At 48.2% G+C, this 18252-nt stretch overlaps 1 protein-coding gene across 3 annotated transcripts in view; it reads right to left on the bottom strand.

Moving 5' to 3' along the window:
• The window catches only part of SNX29 (sorting nexin 29), a 566190-nt gene that overhangs the window by 101001 nt on the left and 446937 nt on the right, over positions 1 to 18252 (bottom strand). For all 3 annotated transcript variants that reach the window (XM_061152859.1, XM_061152861.1, XM_061152860.1), the window contains one exon: positions 1184 to 1324. In XM_061152859.1, coding sequence (XP_061008842.1) covers positions 1184 to 1324 — 141 coding nt within the window. The remainder of the gene's footprint in view (positions 1 to 1183; positions 1325 to 18252) is intronic.

Raw genomic sequence — 18252 nt, 5'->3', positions numbered from 1 at the left:
AGGGCGGAGCCTGAGAACCTGTGTTCTCACAAGCTCCAGGTGAGGCCAGTGCTGTGGATCGGGGGTCACACTCTGAAAACCACCTCCCAACCAAGGCCCAATTTCTCCCAGGTCCTGAGGAGGGTCCATGTTATCTCATCTGATTCAACTGCCCCTGCCAAGCTAGTTCATATGGTGCAACTGATGAAGGGTCTCTATCTCCTACTTGACCAGAAGCCAGGAGCTCTCTGGCTTGTCTGTATCCTGGAGTCACACTGAAACCCCTCCACGCACAGGCCTCACTCCAGGCCAATCAGGCCAGGAGAGGGGGTGAGGGGTGGGCAGGTTGCAGGGTTTGGATAGCTTCCCAAGTGATCCAAAGCCCAGCCAGGATGGAGAATGGCTGCAAATGTGATGGATGGCAAAAATGATGCCAACCGGCTGAAGCAGACAACACTGCGGGGCCCTATGCCAAGCTCGGCTGTCATCTTTGGTGCCACTTACAGTGTGACGCTGACTGGGGCTCAGTAATGCTGGCTGGATGAGTGCATGGACGCTAACCGACCAGAGAGGAGGGCCAGTGCCTCCTTTCTCCCGGGTACAGGATGAACACACGGAGGCACGCTAGTTCGTTATCAGTGACCAACCCTCATGGGGCAGCAACCCTGTAATAAAACAAGCCCTTCTGAGAAACCCTTACCTGGGAAGTAACTCCATACTATTTAAGTCCAAATAAATATCATGACAACCATGGATGAGAACTAGAAGACTTTTTTTGGTCCAGAATAGGAGCTGGCAAACTATGTCCCATAGGCGAGATCCAGCTGCCACCTCTTCTAATAAATACAAGTTTTCCTGGCACAGACGTGCGCACATACTGTCTGCAGCTGCTGCCACACTGGCGGAGCTGGGTGTTTCGGCTGAAGTGGTAGGGGCTGCGAAACTCTCTGGCCTTTTAGCAGAACAAGTGTGGCAGTCCCACTCTGGAGAAATCAGAGGATGGACACGCAGACAAGACGTAACACGACTGTCTTTTGGGGAAATGAATGGTGGGTGGCCGTTTACTTCGTTCCCATCTTTTTTCTCGTATCAGCCAACTTTTTGAGTCATATAAAGGAGCCCAGATGTTTAAATCACTGGCAGAAGGAGAAGACAGAGGCGCCAGTCGGAGAGCTGCCCAGCCTACGGCAGTGATGGCACCTACCTTGTTTCCAATGGCCTTCTTGGGCGGGAAGTTGAAGGCCCTCACTTGAGGGTATTTGTTCTGTAACTTGTGGTGCAAACTCCTGAACTCTGCATACCGCCGATAGACATTCCACTCATCGTCTTTTATCCGGATGTAGACCTTTGGAGAAAAAGAAAAGAGAAAGAAAATTCAACTCTCTTAAAACTCTCATTCCATCTTGGATGCTTCCATGTCCTGGCTATTGTAAACAGTGCCGCAAAGAACACTGGGGGTCATGTGTCTTTTAGAAATTGTGGTTTTCTCACAGTATATGCCCAGCAGTGGAGTTGCCAGGTATATGGTAGGTTTATTCCTAGTTTTTTAAGGAATCTAAGATAAAGGAGATGCGGTACGTCTCCTTTATAAATGGAGTACTACTCAGCCATAAAAAATGAATTTGAGTCAGTTCTAGTGAGGTGGACGCACCTAGAGCCTGTATAATAATACAGGGTGAAGTAAGTCAGAAAGAGAGTAACAAATATCATATATTAATGCATATATGTGGAATCTAGAAAAATGGTGTTGATGAACTTATATACTATCATGTGTAAAATGGACAACTGATGAGAAGCTGCTATATCGCACAGGGAGCCCAGCTGGTGCTGTGTGATGAACTAGAGGGGTGGGATAGGGGAGCGGAGGGAGGCTCAAGATGAAGGGGATATATGTATAATTATGGCTGATTTGCACTGTTGTACGGCAGAAACCAACACAACATGGTAAAAATTTAAAAAATAAAAAAGTGAAAAAAAATTCTCATTACAAAGAGGGTGGGACTCTGGCAACACCTCCCGCCAGGAAAACCAACTCTTGACAGCAGGGCCACGCCTGCCCCCTGGGTCACTGGAGGCCCAGTGCTGGGCGTGGAGGAGGGACTCAGGGTACCATGTGCGTAAATGGGTACACGAGAGAATGGCACCATCTGGCAGGCTGCGTACTGATGAACATCAGTTCCCAGTATCAGTGGAGACCGACAGCCCAATTCATCTCAGAGACGCATTTTCCATGCTTTTGTCACAAGCATGCTGTCACAGTGACAGATGGCGGTGGAGAGGCCATTCATCCTTGCTGGCTTGTGTTTCTTCATCTGTTAATGGAGCTGACTAACAGCGCCTCCTCCCAAGGTGGTGGGGAGAACAGTCAGGCTTATAAGCCGTGCAGCTGTGCCTGGGTCACACAGACCAGCACGCCGGTGGGGAGGGGCGGGTGGTTTGAAACCAATCCCAGGAAGGAGGGAGGGAGGGAGGGAGGGGGCAAGAGCCGAGATCAGCACAACCAGATGGAAGGTCACATCAGGATGGGATACACACACCTGGGGCATCAAACTTCTTCATTTTAATCAAGATGTGATCCCCAAGCTAACATTCAAGGGGTATAAAATGTAAGGGCTATTTCACCTGCCTTTTTTTAAAAATTTTTACAGGCCCCCACACCTTCCAGGAACACTACATCAGAAAGCAAAACAGAGAAGTGGGAGAGAGCTCAAAGAATTTTTTAAAAATTGTGTGAGTTAGTAAGAACAGCCCAGGGCTTTTCTGGTGGCTCAGTGGTAAAGGATCCGCCAGCCAATGCAGGAGGCATGGGTTTGATCCCTGGTCTGGGAGGATGCCACGTGCTATGGAGCGACTAAGCCCGTGGGCCACAACTACCGAGGCCCACGCCCTAGAGCCCGTGCTTCACAACAAGAGAAACCTGTGTACTGCAGTGAAGACCCACAGCAGCCAAAAAGAAATAAAATTAAAACAAAAAAGAAAAGAGCAGCCCAGAGCATGAAGTCTCCACTGATAAATAGCTATTGTAATCTGCAGTCAGCGAATGTCAATGCACGTCTTAAAACCTCTTTCACCATAAAAGCAGGCACCTCTACAGTGACTGATAAATTCTGCCTCTCTCTAAAGAGTACCCTGCATCCCTAGATGCGGACCTCATATATCTGAGCTCTGGGAAGGCGACCACCAATATTCTGGCGAACAAGGTGAAGGAAGGAGAATTTAAACTCAAAGAATGCCAATCAATGGATGGAAGTTTCCAGCGGACTTAGATGGAGAAACGGAGGCCTATCGAGTCTGACAGAAGCCCCCAAGTGAAGAGAGACCGTAAATATCCTGGATGACAGATATCAAATGATCTCAAGAGGCTTGAGGGATGAGTCTAACACAACATGATGAAACTTTAAAAGATCAGTGCTAGACTTTGCAATACAACCCTGAAAGCCAACACTGTAAGATAAGATGGGGGAGATATGGTACAGCAATGGCCTGTGGGATAAAGACGCATGGGTTTTAGTAAATTCAAGTTAAGTGAATACTGTCAAAGGGTCACCAAAAAAAAAGGCCTATATATTATTTGCTCAGTCGTGTCTGATTCTCTGCAACCCCCTAGACTATAGCCCGCCAGGCTCTTCTGTCCGTGGGATTTCCTAGGCAACAGTACTGGAGTGGGTTGCCATTTCCTTCTCCAACTATTTGGATCTCATTAAAAGGTATCTGATATATTTTAAATAAAAGGAGCTGATGAGTCTTGCTCTATTTTAAATCGACCATGCCAACTTAGTTCGGTTTTGGCTGCTGCCTGTTAAAAGATGAACTGAAATAGGTTCAGAAATGCCCAGAAAATTTGCTACTCCAAATGTGGTCCAAGAACCAGGAGCATCAGTATCACGTGGTAAGATGGCAGAAATGCAACATCTCAGGCTCCACCCCAGATGTACTGACTCAGAATCTGTGTCTTAACCAGAACCCCAACTAGTACACACACACTTTAAAGTTTAGAAGCACAGGTCCTCAGAGATGATCTGCAGCCAAATTATCAGAGGAAGATGGAAGACACTGGAGGATGATAAACTGAGCCTCAGAGATGCCGGAGGTACGGATCTCTGGAGACTGCAACGAGGAAAAGGAAAGACCAAGATGATGTGTTCTGGATGATTCCAGGAGGCAAACCTCCAGCAGACAGAAACTAGAGAAAGACAGGTTTCATTAGGAAAGAACTTTATAGCAGCCAAAGTTGCCTAAAGAGGAAAAGATGTGTCTCAAGAGCTTTTTTGGCACTAGGTGCCCAAGCAGTGGTACAACAGACAGACGGTTATCACAATTACGCAAGGATTTACTTTGTAACAGTGAAGGATAATTAGACCCCAGAAGCATCTGGAAAGGCTTGGCTAGCTGTGGAACGGAGACTTCAGGAATTAAGTCTCCACAAACTGAGACAAGATGGATCAGTCGGCAAATAAACCCAGGAGCTCACAGGACTGTAACACGGCACTTGTAGGGCATTCTTTGGGTCCTCCCAAGTCACAGCAAATGCAAACTACCCAATCAGTATCCATTTCCCTCCAGTACTTCTAGCGAGAGCAATGTGTTCAGGGGGGAAAAAAAAATTTAACTACATTTTCCGGTGCTCCTGGCCAGACTCATTAGAAAAGACCCTGATGCTGGGAAAGATTGAGGGCAAGCAGAAAATCAGGCAACAGAGAATGAGATGGTTGGATGGCATCACTGACTCAATGGACATGAGTTTGAGCAGACCCAGGGAGATAGGGAAGGACAGGAAAGCCTCATGTGTGGCAGTTCACGGGGTCGCAAAGAGTCGGACACAACTTAGCGAGTGAACAACAGTGAGATGACAGAAAGCTCTTAGAAGAGAGCTGACCCAGCTGATAAGTGCCTTTTTATTCTTCTCCCTGTCTTCCTCTTTCTCAAACACAGATGTGAAGACTGGAGCTCCAGCAGTCATTTTATGATCATGAGGTAATCAGGAGAATGGATATAGAAAAGTGGAAGGACCTTGGGTCTCTGATGAAATTATGGGGCAACCACACCAAATACTAGATAATCTATTCAAAACTTTTTTTTTTTTTTTAAAGAGAAATATTCACCTCTAAACTGTTCAAGCTAAAGTTTTAGAGGTCTACAGACTCGTGGCTGAATGCCATTCTTCTCTGATACATCTTGAATGGACTGTACCTACTTGTACTATATTTTTACACAAGTCCAAATATCCCCTTAAGAGTGGCAAATTTAATTGCTTATCTGATCATCAAGTACAAAACAAATTATATAGGTCAGGGGAGGTAAACTGTGGCTCTGTGGGTCAAATCCAGACACATCTATTTGTTGTAGTTGTTCAGTCACTAAATTGTGTCTCACTCCTAGTGACCCCACGGACTGCAGCATGCCAGGCTTCCCTGTCCTCCAATATCTCCTGGAGTTTGCTCAAATTCACGTTCACCGAGTTGGTAATGCTATTTGCTTACCTATTGTTTCTAGCTGCTTACAATGGCAGAGTTGAGTGGTTGCAACAAAGATCACATGGCCTGCAAAGCTAAAAATACTTACTCTCTGCATGCGTGCATGCTAAGTCACTTCAGTTGTGTCCAATTCTGTGTGGCCCTATGGATTCTGCTGTGCTCCTCTGTCCATGGGATTTTCCAGGCAAGGACACTGGAGTGGGTTGCTGTACCCTCCTCCAGGGGATCTTCCCAACCCAGGGATCAAACCCGTATCTTTTACGTCTAAATTGGCAGGCGGGTTCTTTACCACCAGGACCATCTGGGAAGCCATTTACTTTCTGGTCCTTTACAAAATAACTTCTCTGGTCCCTGATTTAGATACTCAGAAAGTCCTCATTATTGTTGTTTTTCAACAAAGATATCCAAATCTAGTGCAGAGAAGGGCAGTGCTTTCCAATAATTACCAGCCCTGGGGTGGACCACACAGAAACCATCTGGGACCCAGGAATTCCTGGAGTTCCAAAGCCTTCCGGTGATTCTGACAAGTGGGAGATGTTAAGAGTCTGAGTGTGCCCCTCCCCCAAAATACACATGTTGAAGTCCAAACCAGCAATGTAGGACTGGGGCAGGGGACGATTAGGTCATGAGGGTGGAGCCCTCATGAATAGGATTAGTGCCCTCATAAAAGAGACCCCAGAGCTCCCTCATGCCTTCCGTCATGCAAAGACAGTGAGAGGAGAGCAGTCTGGAGCCTTGATTTTGGACTTCCCAGCCTCTAGAACTGTGAAGAATTTGTTTTTGAAATCATCCCATTTGTAGCTGTTACAGCAGCCCAAGTGGACCATTAACACCCCAAGTGGACTAAGACAATGGGCAATTAGGGGAACCTCTGACGTAAAGCACAGAGTATCCCTCCTCTCTGACTACAAGTTTCCTCATCTATAAAATGGAGCTGCGACCTTATTGACAGAGCCTGTCCCCAGGGCAGTATGCAGAGTGTTTAGGTATAGGAGCCACCCAGCTACGCCTGGCTTCACCAAGACCAGCATGCAGAGTGGGTGGAGACTGATTTGGGGAAGGAGGGGGAGACCAGAGTTGAGATCGACGCAGCTGGATGGAAAGTCACATCCAGATGGGATAAGCATAACTGGGACGTAAAACTTCTTTAATAAAGAGAACACTCTGGGGGCACAACACACGAGGCCTGTTTCCTCAGCATTTACAGGCCCTCACAGCTCCCAGGGACACACAGCAACTGCATCGTGAGGGAAAACAGAGGGAGAGAGATCAATGCATTTTTAAAAATTACATGAGTTAAGAACAGCCCAGGGAGTAAAATCTCCAATGATAAATAGCTCTTATAATCTGCCATCACTGAATGTCAATATACATCTTAAAAACCTCTCACACAACGATAGAAATTGGCAACTCTAATGTGAGCTATAAATTACGACTCTACATTTCTCATAACACATTCAAGAGCCAAATGCTTCACTCTGTGGAAGCTCTGAGTCCTTTCTGCCTCTCCAATGGACGCTTCTTGGGCTTCCTCGTGGGCACCTCCTCTTCTGCCCACGTTCCGCGGGACCCCCCTCTCCCTGACACAGGCGTCCACTCCCACGTCTGCACGTTTCACTTTTAGGTCAATGACTCTCAAATCTTTATCTCTAGTCTGCATCTCTGATGTGAACTCTGGACTCAGGCTTGAGAAAGCTCTTCTTGTCTACACCTACACTCAGGATCTCTACCTCACTCTCTCGGCAAATGGACTGCTGAGTTGCCTGAGTCAGAAATCTGGGCATCAGCATTGACCAGTGCTGTTCGTTACCCCCATGTCAAAGTACCAAGTAGCAGGGACTGCCAAGCCCACCTCCAGGGTCAGCCCCGCCCCTTGTGGGGCCCCTTTTGGGACAGCAGGCTTCAGGTGCTCTTTCAGCCTCCCATGCTTCCCCATTCATTTTCACCTCCCCCGTTCAAAATCCTTCAGCAGCTGTCCGAGAAGGATGCCCATGCCAGAGACCAGGTTCTGGGGCAGGTTCATTGAGCAGGGAAGGCTCCTGCCTCATTACAACCATCTCACTTCAGGCTCCATTCCTCGCTTCGGCAAACCAGGATTGTGCTGACCTGCCTGCATTTTCTTTAAAATTCTTTCACCTCTTAATTTCTGAAAAATGTCTTAACAACCAGGATGGTGTTGATTTGCTTGCATTCTTTAAAACCTTCTTAAAAATGTTTGGATCAGAGCAAATATCCTGTTCTAGAAATAGCATCATCCCTTGGCCTTCCACACTCTGAGTGTTACCCCCTGCTCTGGGGGACAGCAGGCATTCAAGAACTCAGAACTTTGGAATGGCAGCGTTAGAAAGGACCTCAGAAACCATTAGTTCAGGAACCTCCCTGGCAGTCTGGTGGTTAAGAAGCCACTTTCCAACGCAGAAGATGCAAGTTCAATCCCTGGTTTGGGAACTAGAAGCCGACGGGCCTCTAAGCCTGTGAGCTGCGACCACTGAGCCTGTGCAGTCTAGAGCCAGCACGCCACAACCAGAGAGCCTCCACACCACAGCTAAGACCCGATGCGGCCACCAACTAATCACCAACCAACACATTTTGCTTTTTAAAAAAGAAACCATGAGTTCAACCCTTCGTTTCTGTGGCGAATACTCCCTGCTCATTTCATATCCTCCTTGACGTCTGTCTCTGTGGGCCCATGGCTTGGGGAAAGCCACCCGGACTGACAATCTGAATAAACAACATTGGAGAAATGGAAGGTCACGGGCATGATGACTGGGGCAGGGAGGGTTAGCAAGTTCCTGGTGGTGGAGAAGGGGGGCTCTGACATCAGAGCTGTGTCACCAGTAAGCAGACCGGATGCATGGAGGCAGTGAAGAGCAGAGACAACTGCAGCCAAACTCTGGGATTCAAACCCTGGCTCCGCCGTGCACTAGCCGCTCACCCTGAGAAAGTCACTCCACTTCTCTGTGTCTCCGCTTTCTCCTTTGAGAAATGAGGGTGTTACCTCCCTTGCTGGGTCTTGGGAGGATTAAATGAGTTCATGTAACATGTAACAGGCTTAGAATAGGGCTTGGTAGATAGAAGATGCCATTTAAGTATTTGATAAATGTAACATAAGGACTTCCCTGGTAGTCCGGGAGTTAAGAATCCACCTGCCAATGCAGAGGACACTGGTTCAAGCCCTGGTCAGGGAACTCAGATCCCACATGCCTCAGGGCACCTAAGCCTGTACATCACAACTAACCGGGCCTGTGTTTTGGAGCCCACATGCTGCCAACTACTGAGCCAGTGCTCTGATGCATTCTACAGCAAAAGAGGCCACTGCAACGAGGAGAAGCCTTCACACCAGAACTAGATAGAACTCGCCTCAAATAGAGAAAGTCCACATGCCACAACAAAGACCCAGCACAGCCAAAAATAAAATACATAAATAAATAACATTAAAAAAATGCAACCCATTGGTTAGGCTGCCACTGGGGATTTACAAAGGTTTGGATTTTATAAGTCTCTGATCTTGGTAATCAGCTTTAATATTTATCCCCTCCAATGGTTTGGCTGATGGGAACTGGGCTCTACCGGGACATGGGGACGGTCACAGCTGGCTCATGGACTGCAGGGGGAATCCCAGAAGATCAGACCTTGACCACCAGTCAGTTATGTGATGTTAGGTAAACTGCTTCCAAAACTCAGTTTACTCACTTGAGAAATGGTATAATCTGAGGGGGGGGAAAAAAAACGTGCCTGAAAGTGTTTATAAAAATGCCATGAAGGTTACCTGCTGCTGTTATTATTATAATTGTTGTTATCACCATCATCATCAAAGACATGAAATTCTGTAAACAGGAAGAAGCACTGCCGCTGAAGTCACACCTGTCTTAGCTCTACAGTCTCCACCTAGGAGCTCTGCTCAGTAAAGAACAAGTATACAGATTACCGCTGAGCCTTAGACTGAGAGTTCAGAACAAATTACACTGTGGGTCATTAAAAACTTCAAATAAAAATGTAAATTATCATGCCCCTCCCCTAAAAAGCTCCCTAAACATGACTTCCGAAACACAGTATTTCTCCAGAGTCTATGGAAGCAGCTCTGTCCCTGAGACTGGATGGGGTGGCCCCTCGACCACTGTGTAGCTCGAGCTCCTGGGAGTAGTCCCGCTTCTTCCAGCTCTCGCGTCCTCCTGCATAAAATGCAGGAGTGGAACTAGAGGGCCTCTAGGTCCCTTCACAGACCCCCTCAGGGGGCCTCTGTGCCTTAGGTCACTCATAAACCCCAAGACCTTCACTAGGCTCTTCTACCCACATTCCACTCCCATTTCATTGCGGAGACCAAAGGGTTCATGGAAATCAGGCAGGAGGTCTGACCTTGGGCTTGATTTATGAGGATTTCATACTCAAGGGGTAGGGCAACAGCAAAACCATCCCTGGAGCCTCTGTCTTGAAAGCTCAGCTGTCTGAGTCACCCAGCAAGTGGGAGAGAAGCCTCCTGGGAACACTGGGTGGGGAGAACTGATGGCCCAGGGAGGACTGGGGGCAGAGAGGGGCCCAGGCGCTTCCTCAAGTCTAGTGACCGCCCTGCCCCAGCCAGAATCGTTAGACTGAGGCCATCTCAGAGGGGAAGAGCGGCCAGTGGGCATTTCTGGCACCAGCCTCTGTTCTAGCGGGAGGCCATTTGATGACAAGGTGAGGGGAGCTGGTCACGGAGCCCATGGAGACCAACAACACACTTCCAGTCAAGCATCCCTGTTCTCAGCTTCTGCTGTTGACTGGATGTCAATCAAACCCGGATCTCTCTGGTTAGCAGGCAAAGTCATGAAGCAAGAGTCAAGTACACGGTCAGACCCAAGAGAGTGAAATGATATTTTTCAGAATGCCAATAACAGAAATGCCTTCGATGCTAACACTTGCCATTTATGAAGCACCCACCATGTGTAACGGACGCCACATACCTCACCAGCATCCTCACGTGAGTCTGCAAAGCAGACGGTATGCACTTGCCCCTTCTCCAGATAAAGACGTGGGCTCAGAGGGGGTGTCACCTGCCCAGAGGAGGTGGGGAAATGGAAAGTTGAACCCAGGTCTGCCTGATGGCTAAGGCCTGGCCGTACTTTTTGACGGTACCAAGCAGCATGTGGGATCTAAGTTCCCCGACCAGGGATTGAACCCGCACCTCCTGCAGTAGAAGCTCGGAATCTTAACCACTGGACCTCCAGGGAAGTCCAGGCCCGGCCCTTTCTATTACAGCACATGGTTGCGGAACCCAGGCTCTCCAGGGCCCCAGGAACCCCAAGCCAGCAGTGCTGGCAACTGGCAAGGAAGGTCCCTGCTCAACAGCTCTGAGGCCTAACTGCCCCTCTGCTGGGGAGACCATATGTCCTTACAACAGTCTCCTTGGCACCAGCGGCTTCAACTGCACTTTCTCATTCATGCCTCTCCCTTCAGGAATCTAATGCCATCAAAATCACCCAGAATTACCTGAACAGTCCAGCCTCAACAGCCATGCTTTTAGCATCTGAAATCAGGAAATGATCTCTGCAAATTAAGTTGTCCTTGAATTATACTTTTAAGCAAACTGTGCACTTCTTTCACTGAAGAATTCGAAGGGCTTATGTCCAAAATTATTAGGTTTCTGTTCTTGTTTTGTTTTTAAGGGCTTGCTCCCTCCAAATTAAGTTTGATAGGCCCCAGTTCTGTCTGCTTGAGCCATAATGATAATAATTCCTTGGAGGAATAAAAAGAGTTGACCTCTCCCAGCAAAAACAAGTTCCCTTTTAAAACGAGCAATAAAAAGACACTTCAAGTCCAATCTCCTCAATTCAGCAAAAGAAAAATAAAATAGGAGGGTAATATCTGTCATCAGCAAAGGGGCAAATCCTCTCTTCTCTATTTTAAGAGGGAATTTGAACCTTGAGGTTTCTTTTCCATGGGGAAGAATGACCCCAGGGATGCGTGTAATAATCCTGGGCGGGGGGAAGGGGAGGTTAAGTGGGGGAAGGAGGCAAAAACCTCAGTCTGGATGAACTGAACCCAGAGCAGAATCATGTGCAGACAGTCTCATCTGGAAGATGAAGACCGTCTGCCGGGAAGGGGGCATGCCCATCAGAACCCCGTGCCCCCCGGCTAGCAGCACCACCCACCCACCCTACTGAAGGCTCTCCCTGGCTTCTTTCACCTGCTTCTGAACTTTATCTCAGTGGACTTCCACAGAGTGTGCCCGTTGGTGTCTGGTTCTTTTCACTCCCTGTTGTGTTTGGGCGATGTTTCCAAATAGCACTCCCGTGTCCTTGCTCACTGCTTGCCCACGGAGTGGACACACCACAGCTTATACACCCTCTGTGCTGGGATGGACATTTGGGTTGTCCCGAGTTGGGATTTGTTACGGGTAAGGCAGCTATGGGCACTGACGCATCTTGTTTTCTTTTTTTTTAATTTTTATTGCAGTATAGTTGCTTTATAATGTGTTATTTTCTGTACAGAAAAATGAATCAGCTACATGTACACAGGTAGCCCCTCTTTTTTAGGTTTCCTTCCCATTTAGGTCACCACAGAGCAGTGAGTAGAGTTCTCATTCATTATTTCATATATAGTATCAATTGTGTATATATGCCAATCCCAAGCTTCCAATGCATCTCATCTCCGTCTTCACTGTATAAGAAGGTCTCCAGGTCCATCTACCTCTCTACAAATGACCCAATTTGTTCCTTTTTATGGCTAATATTCCACTGCATATACGGCTTTTGCACTCTTTCCCTGTGGGATCATAGATCTAAATGTGGAAGGTAAAATCAGAAAGCTACCAAGAGAAAGCCTAGAAGGATAGCTTCATGACCTTGGGGATTGGTAAGGATTCCCAACTGGAGCACAGAAGGGCACAATCGAGGGTGCTGGAGATGCCCTGTATCTCTGGGCAGGGTTGCACAGAAATACACAGAAGTAAAAGTTAATTGAACATAAACCTATGATTTACATGTCTACGAATAAACAAGGTCCTACTGTAGACCACAGGGAACTATATTCAATATCTTGTGATAAAACCATAAAGGAAAAGAATAGAAAAAAGAATGTATACACATGTATAATAGAATCATTCTGCTGTATAGCAAAGATTGGACAACACTACAGATCAACTATCCCTCAGGGGACTTCCCTGATGGTCCAGCAGTTAAGAGTCCACCTTCTAATGCAGGAGACGTGGGTTCAATCCCCGGTGGGGCAACTCAGCCTGCACGACGCAACTACTGAGCCTGTGTGCTGCAACTAGAGAGAAGCCCACGTCCCACAACAGAAGACCCTGTGTGTCACAACAAGACCTGAAACAGCCAAATCAATTAATAAATATTTTCTTAAAAAAAAAAAAACAAACAACTATACATCAATAAAAAAGATTTAAGCATGTTTATATTAAACCTGGATATAAGAGTGAAAGTCAAAAAAAGCCACGCCTATAGTATCCTCAGGACAGTGAGTTTTTTACCCTAATTTAAGGTGGCAGGATGTCTGAATTAGTCTGTGAGCCTGACACAGTCAGATGTCAGTGCTGAGTGGGGGTCCAGGTTTGGGACTCTTGCCTCGGGGAGACCTGAGCCTGAATTCCAGCTCTACCTCTTGCTAGCCAAGCCATCCTGGGTGTGTTAATCTACCTCTTAAAGCCTTGGTTTTCTGTCTCTCTATGCTGCACCTGCTTGGTCACTTCAGTCCTGTCTGACTCTGTGCAACCCCATGGACTGCAGCCCCCCAGGCTCCTCTGTCCATGGGATTCTCCGGGCAAGAATACTGCAGTGGGTTGCCATGCCCTCCTCCAGGGGATCTTCCCAACCTAGGGATCAAACCCTGGTCTCCTACATTGCAGGCAGGTTCTTTACCCCAGTAGGGAAGCCCTCTCGCACGCTCTCTCTCTCGCAATCTCTCTCTCTCTCTATATATATATATATATATACACACACACATGAAGAAGGGAGGCAGCAAACCAAGAAGTCAGAAGGGGAGAGGGAGAATGAAGAGTTAAGAGTTTGTTCTCAGTGGGCTGAAGTCTCAGCTCTGCTTTAAGATCTGCCAAGCACAGGCTCTTTAGCCAGCCACATGCTGAACTTTAGGCATGTCTGAGGCCTGTCCTGCAAGGGGCAGAAGGGCCCAGAGAAAGTGCATGGGCTGTACAGGGAGAGAGGTCTGGGTTCAAACACTCCACCTCAAGTTTCAGCTTCTCCATCTGTAAAATGGGGCCAAGACCAATCCTGTCGGGTGGTTGTGAGGTGCCGTGCCTGGCAGGAAGGAAGCGATGGCAGCTGCTGATGTGGTAGCCCCATCACCTTCGTCTTCATCTGCCTTTGTGTACATGAACTTCCCTATTACAGAATTAGGGGTAATTATAGGCTGTGCAATCACGAAATTAAAGCAGGTAATTACCATGCCTAATTAATTGTCGAATGCCAGGCAGGCAAGGAAACACAAACAGAACGCACAGTCTGTGGGCTGGGCAGTTAAGCATCCCCTTTGCTTCCAAAAAACTGTCAACAGAAACAGCGGAGTTCAGTAAATTACCTTCTCGGGAGGGTTTTCAAGGATGCAAATGAAACCTGGGAAGTGCTACCGGGCCTTCTGACTGGAAACGAGCTCGGTACACGGGCATTTCTACAGCCCCTGCCGCACAAGCACCAAGGTCTCCGGACAAGGTGCTCTTTTGGGAGAGGGACTTCATAGGCGGTACCTGATGGATGCCACTAACCTCTGCAAGGACCAGACCCACCAGAGAAAGCTGCTGTTGGGAATGTAGCAAGAACCCTGAAATTAATGCTCAGTTACACGTTGTTTGTTTGAAATCCTCCAGCTAACGCATGCCTCTTTGTTTCCAGCTTCAGGCAACTTCATTTTTAAGTTGACTTTTTATTCTGTTTGTTTATTTTTGGCTGCGCTGGGTCTTCACTGCTTCGTGAAGGCTTTCTCTAGTTGTGGTGTGTGGGCTCCTCATTCTGGTGGCTTCTCTTGTTGGAGCACAGGCTATAGGCACCTGTGGGCTTCAGAGTGCGAGCTCAGTAGGTGTGGCGCGCAGGCTTAGCTCCCCACTCCCCTGCCCCACACGTGGGATCTTCCTGGGCCAGGGATTGAACCCGTGTCCCCTGCATCAGCAGGCAGATTCTTATCCACCGCACCACCAGCAAAGTCCTTCAGGCAACTTCTTATTATCCACAGTCCTCCATCTTAAAACCAAAAGTGTGTGTGTGTGTTTTTATCCCCTTTAATATTTTGGCCATGCCTCAGGGCACGTTGGATCCTACTTCACTGGACCAGGGATTGAACCCATGTCCCCAGCATTGGGAGCACGGAGTCTTAACCACTGGACCACCAGGGAAGTCCCCAAATACCTTTTCATGTGTGTTGTGATACTCAAGAGTGGAAGCTAAATTTATGTGGATGTCCTCAGACTTCCAGAAGATGATATATCATTTAGTATTGCCAACCATGGGACAGACATTTGACCTACAATTTTCACTAGAGCCCTGCAATTTTATACGTCGAGAAATGGGAGTCTTGGAGCAACTAAGTAATGTGCCCAATACGACCCAGGGGGTGAGGAGCAGAACTGCAACTGGGCCTTAAGTTGCTGCTACACCCGAAGCCCAAGCTGCATGCTCTCGGCCCCAGAGAAGAGCAAGTGCTATAAACTCTAAGCTCAGATGCCCTTTATGAGGACTGTTAAATGCCGAGAGTCAGATGACTTCGGGATAAGAAAGATTCTCTGAGAAATGGCTTTAGGTTCCTGATTCATTTTGCTTCCTTAATATCCAAGGAAGGAAATGATTTGTGTTTTGGTTGGCAGCCTGTGTTAATGACTCCGAACAAAACTTTCCTCTTAATGAAATGGCTTCATGTGTTATTAACTGTAAGTGTCCTCGTTGCTAGAACAAAATGCCTGAATTACTGCATGATCACGCTGATGGAGTGATATTATTACAGCCAAATGCCGAGGACAAGACGAATAACTTGGTAGGAGAAAAACGACTTTTTGGTTCACTAGGTTATGCAGATGAGGTAGACTTGTAAAGGTGAAAATGCGTTACCAAAAACTGCCAGCATCACCCCACGTGCCTTTTAAAGGAGAGAGGAAGACCTCTCTGTGGTCCGGTGAAGAATCCGCCTGCCAATGCCAGGGGCATGGGTTTGATCCTCAGTCTGTGAAGATCCCACATACCGAGGGGCAACTAAGCCTGCATGCTACAACTACCGAAGCCCTTTCGCCCTCGAGCCCAGGCTCCGCAGCCAGAGAAGCCACCGCCACGAGAAGCCTGCGCACCACATTCAAGAGTACTCCACCAGCCACAGTGAGAGAAAGCCCAGGCAGCAACCAAGGCCCAGTGCAGCCATAAAGACAGGCAGAAGAAGGATAGAGGATGAGCAGTTTAGAAGCGGAAGAGACCTGCCCGGCCTCCGTGTTTCAGGGCCTGCATCACCGCGCACACACCACGCTCCAGCCTGAGCGCTACTGTCTCTGGCTGTGCTGGGCTCGGTCACATCCAACTCTTTCGACCTGCAGCCCGCCAGGCTTCTCTGTCCATGGAATTTTCCAGGCTTAAGTCTCTAAGAGGAGAGGAAAGAGGAAACTTGTTTTCTGGTAAATATTATAGCCCACGAACCATGGCTACAGTGACCATTCACCCGCACTTTGATTTGCCATCTTATCTTACAGAGGCTGAGCCACTGGTCCAACACGGAACTAGTCAGAAGGCGAGCAAACACTGGGGCCCAGGTCCTCCTGACTCTGGGGACCGCATCTTCCCATGACCACCCAGCAATCTGGTGACAAAAGCTGGGACTCAGGTCCCAGTGGCGTGCTGAGTTCCTGACCCGGGGGCTCACCTTTGGCTCTAAAGTCAAGTCTCTGACTAGGTAAATCACAGGTGGGATCACTTCCGGTGAAGGTCAGAGGCAGGCAGACTCTCACAGAGGACCCATGGGGAATGGAATGTCTCCACGTCATGTCATAACCTGCTATGCTAATAGACCTTCCAGGCCAACTGGGCCCACCAGGACCCTCTGCTCTGCCAGATGCCCACTGCAGCCCCCATCACTGCTAACAGCAGCCTTGGCCGGAGGACCGGGGGGAAACTAGCGTGACATTGACTGTGCTCTGACTTCATGGATCTGACCCTGCACTGGGGTGGAACTCTCCCCCAGTGGGAGAGTCATTTGCCCTTTCAAGGGAGTTGGGGACCCAAAGGAAGGCAGAGAGTCACCCTTCTGAGACTCCTGGACTTGAGAGCAGCCCCAACTGCAAGTTCTCCCCGGTGCTGTATTTCTTGGTCATGATCCCTACACTGTTGGCCCAGTTTTATTCCTAGTTCTGGCCCGGTCTTGGTTGTGCTGAGGGGACACAGGGAACAGGCCCAGCTGTCTGATGCGAAGAGCCAACTCACTGGAAAAGACCCTGATGCTGGGGAAGATTAAGAGCAGGTGGAGACGGGGGCAACAGAAAATGAGATGGTTGCATGGCATCACCAACTCAATGGACATGAGTTTGAGCAAACTCTGGGAGATAGGGCAGGACAGGGAAGCCTGGCCTGCTGCAGCCCATGAATTTGCAAAGAATTGGACATGACTGAGCGATTGAACAACAACATACGAAGTTAGAGAAAGCATCCTACCCCCTCCCCCAACCCAAGCCAGAGCAAAGGTGACCACAGGTGGGCCAGGGGCCCAGACCCCTGGCCATCTAGTGAGGGTCATCCTCAGCCAAGCAGCAGTGTCAGGGGCCATGGAGAAAATCACAGGGGCAGGTCCCCAAGCACGCGTGAGACAGTTCCCAGGAAGCTCAGAAATAGCTGGAGCCACTGTGATGGGGGCTTACTTCCACCCATCAAGCTGCCGGGGGCTCCAGGGATCACATTTGGGGAATTTTAAAAGGAAGCATGACTTCACCCCGCAGTCACATGCCGCAGTCTGGGTAGCTGAGTCACACACATCATGACTGGGCCATGTGCACGGCAGTCAGCATTCACTTGCCAAAAGCTGGCTACTCCGTTCATAGTGCTGAAGGTACGAACGGGGTTTCAGACTCACTGAAAAAGGCGGTGAAACCTTCTGCTTCTCTCTTCACGGATGTAAATACCAGCCAAGTCTTCTGGGGGGTGGGGAGGGGAGAAGCAGAAGTCGGATATCTGTTTATTCTCAAATAATTCAATTTAGAGACCATTTAGGAGACGATAAGTATGACTCCAATCACATGTGTGTGTGTGCGCGCAATTATATCCCTGAAAATAACCAGAAGGCTTCAAATCAAAACATTAACAGTGGTTGTGTTGGAGTGTTTGGTAAATTTTTATTACCGTTATGGTTTTCCCAGTTTCCCAACTTTTCTGCTTCTGTTGAATATGGACTTTGATGAGAGAAAAATGAAATGATACATTTCAGGTCAGTGGGGCTTCTGGTGGGCTTTGAAAGACAATGCATAGTCACCCTCCCCCTTCTCTCCAAATGCAACTGGATAAATGTTCAGAGCTGCTCTGAAATGCATGGCCACATTCCAAAACAAAACAACTGTCTTTGTCATTTATGAGGAAACCTGAATGAGTGATGGGGGTGGGGACTTGGGCCCCCAACCTGGGCTCCAGTGCCTGAGAGCTTGCTGGGGCCCGGGGACCACGCAGGCCTGCCCACGGCATGAAACCAAGTTAGGCATGATTGTGAAGGCAGAATGGGGGGCCAGAATATTTAAGATATTGATCTCCATATGCACCTGAATTCTGCCACTATAATGAAACTGCAAGGAAAATGCTCTTGGAAGATCTGATGTTCCAAATAGCTTCCCAGTCCCAAA

Source organism: Dama dama, chromosome 10, assembly GCF_033118175.1.
Source record: "Dama dama isolate Ldn47 chromosome 10, ASM3311817v1, whole genome shotgun sequence".
NCBI lineage: Eukaryota > Metazoa > Chordata > Mammalia > Artiodactyla > Cervidae > Dama > Dama dama.
Note: the sequence above shows the minus strand (reverse complement) of the source record. Positions and strands in the feature narration are given on the sequence as shown.